Genomic DNA, 7,901 nt, shown 5'->3' with positions numbered 1-7,901 from the left:
CTTGTTCGGGGGGGGGGGGGGACAGCGAAGAAACCCCCCGCCGGACACCTAAAATGGGTGGTTTCGGGGGCGCCCGGAGTTCCCGGGCCCCTGAGAGGAAACCGGGGTGTGTCGGCCGGGGAGCCTCCGGCGGGCCTGCGGCGCGGGGCGCTGCGCGCGGCAAGCTTGCCGGGATGTGTGTCGGCCGGGGAGCCTCCGGCGGACGCCTGGCGGCGTGGCGCTGCGCGCCGGCGCTGCGCGCATTCGAAAGAGGGCCGACTGCATCTTCGATGCATCTAATTCGTAGATTTTGCGCCCCTAGACAGCTCGCGGAGGAGCAAAGGACGCCCGATTAGCGCTGCGCGCGGCCGGGCAAAAAGCCACACCCATCACAGCTGAGCGTGAGCGTGAAATCCCTGTGTGGTGGCGGCGTGCCGTCCTCCCATCCCTCCCTTGGGTTGTCTGTTTTCTTTCTTTCTTTCTGAGCGTGTCCCTTGTCAGGAGCAGGAGAGCCCCACCTGTCCCCCTGATCGTCCTTCCAAAATCCTGCTCGTGCAGGTGGGGACCCTGTCCTCGTCCCATCCCTCGTTTGGGTGTCTGTTTTCTTTCTTTCTTTCAGCTGAGCGTAAACGGTCTCCAGACGAGAGAGAAACTCCACCGGAGTCACCCCTCTCCTTAAAATCCCTGTGTGGTGGCGGCGTGCCGTCCTTGGGTTGTCCGTTTTCTTTCTTTCTTTTTTTCCGGAGTCGGATGAGGACCCCGCGCGAAGGGGCCCTGAGCGGTGACGTCGTGTGAGAGTGCGTGTCGTGTTCATGTCTGGTGTTCATTATAGCTCCGAGTAGAGCTAGAGGGGGCGGTCTGCTGCGCTTTTAAGGTATTGAAAAATCTCTCCTCAGAACTCATCCTCCACACCCTCTACGCGAACTGTCATCTCTTGAGAGTTGTGAGAGTAGTTGATAAGTGCGGTTGTGGCGGCAGTGGTGCGGCTAGGGGTGTCTCACGCAGCCCTCGCGCGCGGTCACTCCCGCGGAGCGCTCGCTCAGTCAGAGCCACCAAAAAGTGCGGTCTCGGCGGCAGCAATCTGCGGGTCTCAGTATGTGAGTCCTGGGCGTCCCCGGCGGAGAGCGTGTACTCTCAGTGCACCTTGGAGGCCTTGTCCCTCCCCGCCAGCTTCGGGTCCCACACGAGCCCGAGAGCGAGCAGGGGCCGGATAAAGATGTGGAAGGGCAAGTCGACGCCCGGGCGGTGGGCGAGGCTGCCGTAGGCGTGGTGGTGCGCGTGCGTGCCCTCGCCGCACAGGACGCCCACCCAGAGCAGCCGGTTGAGGCACTCGAAGAACAGGTTGGGGCTGAGGGCCGACCGCACGTCGGTCGCGCGGCACGCCTTCGCCCGCGAAAGCTCGGGTGCGGCCCCGGGCGCGGCCCCTGGCGCGGCCCCGGGCGCGGCCTCCTCCCCCTCCTCCGTGGCGTGGTTCACCACGTTGAACCAGAGCGTGAGGAGTTGCGAGAGGTAGCCGGACGTGAAAGAGGCCCACAAGCCGGCCGTGCCGAAGAGCGCGCGCATCGCGCACAGCTCGACGACGCACGGGAGGGCGGAGAAGGTGTCCAGCACGCGCGCGGCGACGCCGTCGCAGTGGCGCGGCGTGAACTCCTCCTTGACCGTGCCGTGCTCCGACAAAAAGGCAAACGCGTTTGCCGCGCCGTCGAGCTGGGGCGAGTGGGGGTCGCGGACGCTGCCGTCCACGTCGCAAAACTTGTGGTGGCACCGGTGGTTGGCGGCCCACCAGACGGAGCCGCCCTGCGGCGGTCAAGAAGCGGCGGCGGTGGGAGAGGTGCCATGGTGTGGGCTGGGAGGGCGAGGCGGCTGCGAGCCTGGTTGGCGAGGCATCCGATCCACTGGATGGCGAGCGACGTGACTGGCCCGCACTTGAAGGCGCCGTGCGCAGCGTAGCGGTGGAGGCAGACGGACATGCAGACCCCGACCTATAGGCTCACAGGGCGGGTTTGCGGGCAGGGCGCAGAGACTGCAGCAGCGCGGCGCAAAGACCTTGAGGATGAGGAGCACGAGGGCGGCGAGCAGAGAGAGGGCGGGCGCGGGGAGCGCGAAGACCAGCGGGACGCTCGCAAAGTAGAGGGGCATCACCACGCAGCAGAAGAACCACCGCGCGTCGGATACCGCGCCGCGGGGCAGCCGCCCGTGCAGCAAGCAGCAGATGACGACGACCACGTAGGCACTGTGCAGTCCGCCCCACGAGGGGCCGAGCAGCTCGCGAAACAGCGTGAAGTACACCGCAGCCAGGACGAGCCCGTGCGAGGGCTCCAAGACGTGCAGCCCGCCGCGGCGGTACCACGGGAGGCTTGGCGAGAGGGCCGGCACCTCTGAGACGACGCCATCCGAAGAGTCGGGGCTGCTGTCGGAGCTGCCGTCGTCAGTGTCGGTGTCGCCGCCTGCCCGCACCTTGCTCGTCGGCGTCAGAGTCGCCCCATCGGTGGCCATCGAGACAGAGCTTGACGGCGTCGCCAGAATGCGCCACCTTGCTGCGCAGACTTCGGAAGGATCAATCGAAGGGGTCCGCGACCCCCCCCCCCTTCTGGCAGAGGAGCATCGTCTCTTTGCAGTGCAGGCCTGCTGGGGATGGGCAGTGCCTTGTCGTTGCCTTCAACGCATTCGATGGCCCGGCCGACATTTCACCTCGCCCCCCCGCCCCGACTCCCCTCTCCCTTTCTTCCCTAGGCAGCTCGCCGCGTGCCGCTGCTCGCCGCGACGCGCGTCTCCTCCCCCGCCCACAGCCCTTGCTTGGGCCGCCCCGCCTGGTAGGACGGTCCCTCGTTCGTTGCGGCCGTAGGGCCGTTACCCATCTGGTGTCTGGCTTTCGTGCGTCCCAAACTTGGGCGTGCGACATGGCACTGCCGCCTAGCTCCGCCGAGCCCAAGCTGCTCAGACCCTGCGCGGCGCTGCCAGGGTACCGCCGACTGCACGTGAGCCGAAGCGGGCTGCTGCGCAAGGGCTGGCAGGAAGGCGATCTCTGCTGGAACACGCTGCAGCGCGCCGTCAGCAACGCCACCTTTGGCTTTGTCCTCACGTGGGTGGTGCGCGAGAAGACCGAGAAGGCCTTCCGCGTGCGGAAGAAGGCGCTGACCGACCTGGCCAACTTGTACCAAGGGCGGTCCGACGCGGCGATCCTCATCTTCTCGCACGGCGAGTCGTGCACCGCTGTGCACCCCGACTTGCTCAAGTGGGTCGCCAAGGGCCGCGGTGCCTGCATCGATGGCCCAAACCTGGGCGCGCGTCAGGTGGCAACGGTGCCGCGCTTCGCCGAGGAGTTCTACAACAGCCTGCCCCGCACCATCATCTTCTTGCCGGACGACCCCATCGTTGCCTTGCTCGAGAAGCCGGGGAAGGTTGAGAATATCCCCGTGGGCTCGAGCGCTTGGGTCCGCAAGCTAGAGGCCACCTTTTCGGCGCGACAGGATGCGGCAGCGGTGGCCAAAGCTGGCGGGTCCGGAGTCTTTGCGAATGGGAGCGCAGTGTGGGAGGTGACCGCCTGCCGTCCCTTTCGATCCTCTGCCTCGCCCTCTTCACCCCGCCCTCTCATTACCCCCCGCCCGCCTCGCGTGAGCAGCTCGGCCCGTGTCCCTGCATGATCGACTCCGCGCCGAACTTCGGAATCGCCAAGTTTGGCGAGTACCGGCCTATGCATTGGTGGATGCGCTCCTTTCTACAGCCGTTTGGCAAGCGCGCTGCCGAGTACGCCACCGCCAGTAAGAGCGGTGAGGACGGCGGCAACGGCGGCAGCGGGGACACGGTCCTCCAGCTGTCGCAAGTCGCCGCGCTCTACCGTGCAGGCGAGCTGACACTCGCCGAGTACCGCCAGGCCAAGGCACGGGTGCTTGCAGGCGAAAGCCCCGACCATAGCGCCAGAAACACCTCGCGTGAAGCCTCGTCAAGCGTGCAGCTGCCGCGCTTTCCGCGCCACATCTCTTGGCCGCGCAAGTTCCAATTCGCGGTGCCTCGCGCCGCCGTTCGGCTGCGCTCGCAGTACTGGTGGAGGCTGAATGCCGAGCTCACCGCAATGCCGTCGCCGCTCAAAGAGATGATGCCCAGAGCAAAGGGGGATGCCACGCCCAAGGAGAAGAAGGACAGCGCCCGGAACGCAAAATGGGCAAACTTCGGGCCGTATGCGGTCGACCTGGGCCCTCTCGCGCCGCCGCGCATCGGGGCCATCGACAACCGTGTAGGTGCCAACGGATTCTTCCTCTCGGCGGCGTTCGAGCGGCTCTGGTTCCGCGTCTTCGACCCTGCAATCGACGAGAAGCTACCCGAGTACCCGGAGTGCTTTGAGGGCACTTCCCTGGTCGTCTCGCCAGTCCGGTGCTCTGGCGCCGCGTGCCCATTTCAGCCAAAGCGAGAGCGTCTGGACATGCCACCACGGCCGCCGGGCTGCGCAGTGACAGACAGCCACAAGCTGACAGCACCACCCAACCCGTGGCTCATCGGTAGCCAAATGGGGCGCTGCCTGGCGCGCGGATGCGTCGTCTTCCCGTACGGCGAGCAGGCGATGGGTCAGACGCTCTTTCACGAGTGGAGGGCACATCAATGGCTGGGGACGCCGCTCAAGCTCGTAGGCGTCAAGCTGCCACCTTCAAAGCCGACCCGTCGATCGGACCGTCCAAAGGCCTCTGCTGGCGCAGACGAGTGACGCAAGTGCGGGTTGCGGGTGAGAGCGCACATCTTCAACACTGACACGTGCGCATAGCGCGGAAACGGTGTTTCGTGACCCCTACTTTAATTAATGTGAATTACTGAAAAACGCAATCCCAGTTCCCACACGCAGCGAGGATAGTAATCGTAACTCTCTCAGCGTTTTTGGTGTCCATCCAGGAGCAGGACGCACCATCAGCTCCAGGCTCCAGCTCACGTCGCCTCGCTCGTGTACATTATGGGCTGTTATGAGCAGATCGTACTTGGTAGAAACATCGATATAGTAGCACCAAGCCCAGACGCAGAGAGGCGAGACTCGCCACAACTCACCAGCGCCTGCGCGCTGCGGCTGTGCCAGCCTCCAGCCTCTGCGCTCTGTGCACTGCGGGGGAGGGCTAGCCGCTCTCGGAGGCCTCGCCCGCCTCCTTCTCGCGGCGGCGGCGATCCCGCTTCTCCTTCTTGCGCTTGCGCCGCTCGTCGTCGTCGTCGCTCCCCTCGTCGCGGCGCCGCTCGCGCTTCTTGTGGCGCTTGCGCTCGCCGCCCTCCTCGCCGCCCGCCTCCTTCTCGCCGCCGCCCGCCGCGGCGCCCGTCGCGGCCGCCGCCTCCTTGTCCTCCGCCGCCTTGACCTCGGCGTGCAGCTCGCTGAACGCCTGCCGCTGCAGCGGCTCCGCCAGCGCACTCGCAAACGCCTTGCCGCTCACGACTGCAGCCACCTGTCCACAGGTGGGCGTCGTCAGGAGACGCTGTTCCGCGCCTCGCCAAGGCCGCCCCCTCGGACCGCCGCCACCTCCTGCCACGTCGTCGCCGAGGTGAGTGTCGCGCCCATCAGGCCGCGCAGCGCCCCCTGGAAGGCCTCGATCGCGGAGCGCTGCTGCTTTCGGATCGAGCGCTCCATCTCGGCCGCCTCCTCGCGCGCCTTCTCCTTGAGCTCGGCGACGTACGCCGCGAGCGACGCGCGCGGCAAGCTCGCCACCTCGCTGCCCGCGTCGGCGGCGGAGGCGATCGCCGCGGCGAACTCGTCGGCCGTGGTGGCGGCGGTGACGGGCGGTGCGCCGCTCACGCCGCGCAGGAGCCGGCGGTGGCCAGAGTACGTCTCGCGGGCCTGCTCCATGAAGTCGTCGAAGAGCTCCTGCGGAGTCGAGCCGGGCTGGCCCGCGGCGAGGCCGTGCTCCTGCAGGGAAGGGGAGGGGGGGGGGGGGGTAGCTCGAGGAGAAGTCCCAGCAAGGGGCCAGGAGGGGTCCAGGAAGGTCCCAGCAAGGGGCCAGGAGGGGTCCAGGAAAGGTCCCAGCAAGGGTCTAGGAAAGTCCCGGCAAGGGGCCAGGAAAGTTCCCGGCAAAGTCCCAGGAGGGGGCCACGAAGGGCCGAGGACGCCTCGAGCGCTAGCTTGGATGCGGCAGCAGTTCCCCCCCCTCTCTTCCGCATCTCTTGGCCGCATCTAGGGCCGCGCTCCTCGGCCGCCTCGAGCTCGGCCGCCACGTCGCGCCAGCGCGCGGCGAGTGGGATGAGCCCCTCGTCGTACCTGCCGAGATAGCGCCGAGATGCGCCGAGATGCGCCGAGATTGCGCCGAGATGGGCGGGGCATGGAGCATGGAGCAGGTGGCGCAAGGAGCATGGAGCATGGTGCTAGGAGCATGGAGCATGGTGGCGCTAGGAGCGAGGGCCGTGCACTGTGCGCACCTGCGGCGCAGCAGCGCGCGGAACGCATCCCTCTTCTGGCGGTCGGCCCGCCGGCCCCTTCGGTTTGGCCTGTTTCCAACCCAAGGCTGGGGTCATTTTCCCCCCGCCCTGGCACGTTTACAGGTTTGCAGGGGAAGCCTTGTCGTTGGGGGTTTGTTTGGCCTGCCCCCCACCCCCCTTTTTTTCATGTTTGGCCTGCCCCCCCCCCCCCCCCTCCTCTCGGCCTGCTCCCCCCCCCCACCCCTCTCTCTCCTCTCGGCCCGGTCTCGGCTAGTCTCGGCTGGTCTCGGCTACGTCGGCTGGTCTCGGCGCCTGCTTCGCCTGCTCCTCCTTCTCCTCGAGCGAGCCGATGTACTCCTCGAAGACAGAGAGCCGGTCCACCTGGGAGATATGGGGAGATATGGGGAGATATGGGGAGATATGTACTCCTCGAAGACAGAGAGCCGGTCCATTTGGGGTTAGGGTTGGGGTTGGGGTTAGGGTTAGGGTTAGGGTTAGGGCTAGGGCTAGGGTTAGGGTTAGGGTTAGGGTTAGGGTTAGGGTTAGGGTTAGAAGACAGAGAGCCGGTCCACCTGCTCGGACAGGGCCAGGAGGCTGCTGCTGCTGCTGCTGCTGCTGCTGCTGCTGCTGCTTCTGCTGCTGCTGCTGCTGCTGCTGCTGCTGCTGCTGCTGCTGCTGCTGCTGCTGCTGCTGCTGCTGCTGCTGCTGCTGCTGCTGTTACCTCCGGTCCACACGGGTCCTCCCGTGCTAGGACAAGGAGGCCCCACGGTGTGCACGGCGTCTCCACACTAGGCGAGTCACACATGTGTCGTGACTGGGACCAAAGCGCTGACTGAGAGTCATGAATGAGTGTATGTATGTATGTGTGTGTTGTCATCCGGTGCACCTGGGGCAGGGCCAGGAGGCGGATCCAGACATCAGACACGGCCTCGCCGCGAGCGGGGCGCCGTACTCCAGCCAGCCGAGAGAGCGCCGAGATGAGCCGAGATAGCGCCGAGCTTCAGCCGAGAGAGCGCCGCGACGCGCCACCTTGTCGAGAGCGATCATCTCCGCCGCCTCGCCCAACGCCGCGTGGACCTGTTCAACGACTCCTTGCGGTCTGCGAGTGAGCAGCTCCGCACGCGTTGGCGGCGCCGCGCTGGCCGCGCAGCCCGCGCCCGCGCGCCTTCCGCCACTGCGACCTTGCGCTGACGGCCTCCCTCTCCAGCAGCGCGCGCCTACACGGCCGCGAGAGGCGAGTCCGGTCGGACGTGTCCACGACGCGTCGTCCTCCTCCCGCTCCGGCAGCGCGCACAGCGCAGCCATGCGCGCTTGCCGCGCCGCGCGCCGCTCGGCTCCTTCCTACAGGGTGCACCGCGCAGGAGGGAGTCCGCCCGCCTCGCGCGCGCGAGAGGCAGGCGGGCTGCCGATGATGCGGCTGGTGGTTGCGGCGCACGGCGGCGGGGGCACAACCGAGGGGGAGGGGGGAGGGAGGGGGAGGGGGGAAGGAGGGGGGGGGAGGGGGGAAGGAGGGGGGGGGGGGGGGGGCCAAAAAAGGGGGGGGG

General features: G+C 67.2%; 1 protein-coding gene across 1 annotated transcript; it reads right to left on the bottom strand.

The window, feature by feature from the left end:
• Positions 1–847: 847 nt before the first annotated feature.
• EMIHUDRAFT_444795 (hypothetical protein) lies at positions 848–2,510 on the bottom strand. The gene is made up of 3 exons (XM_005772231.1): positions 2,026–2,510; positions 1,851–1,961; positions 848–1,776 (listed from the first exon to the last, which is right to left on the bottom strand). The coding sequence occupies exons 1-3, from the start codon at positions 2,473–2,475 to the stop codon at positions 1,114–1,116; spliced, it is 1,224 nt and encodes a 407-aa protein (XP_005772288.1). The 5' UTR covers positions 2,476–2,510; the 3' UTR covers positions 848–1,113.
• Between the last annotated feature and the right edge of the window lie 5,391 nt (positions 2,511–7,901).

Source organism: Emiliania huxleyi, assembly GCF_000372725.1.
Source record: "Emiliania huxleyi CCMP1516 unplaced genomic scaffold EMIHUscaffold_361, whole genome shotgun sequence".
Taxonomy (NCBI): Eukaryota; Haptophyta; order Isochrysidales; family Noelaerhabdaceae; genus Emiliania; species Emiliania huxleyi.
The sequence above is the reverse complement of the archived record's forward strand: the minus strand, read 5'-3'. Positions and strand labels throughout refer to the sequence as shown.

Excerpts from the sequence above, each read along its gene's own strand:
- EMIHUDRAFT_444795 (XM_005772231.1), bottom strand. The coding sequence starts at position 2,475 with ATGGCCACCGATGGGGCGACTCTGACGCCGACGAGCAAGGTGCGGGCA. Across the intron at positions 1,962-2,025 it reads TCGTGCTCCTCATCCTCAAG|GTCGGGGTCTGCATGTCCGT; the intron begins GTCTTTGCGCCG and ends GTGAGCCTATAG. Across the intron at positions 1,777-1,850 it reads TCGGATGCCTCGCCAACCAG|GGCGGCTCCGTCTGGTGGGC; the intron begins GCTCGCAGCCGC and ends TGACCGCCGCAG.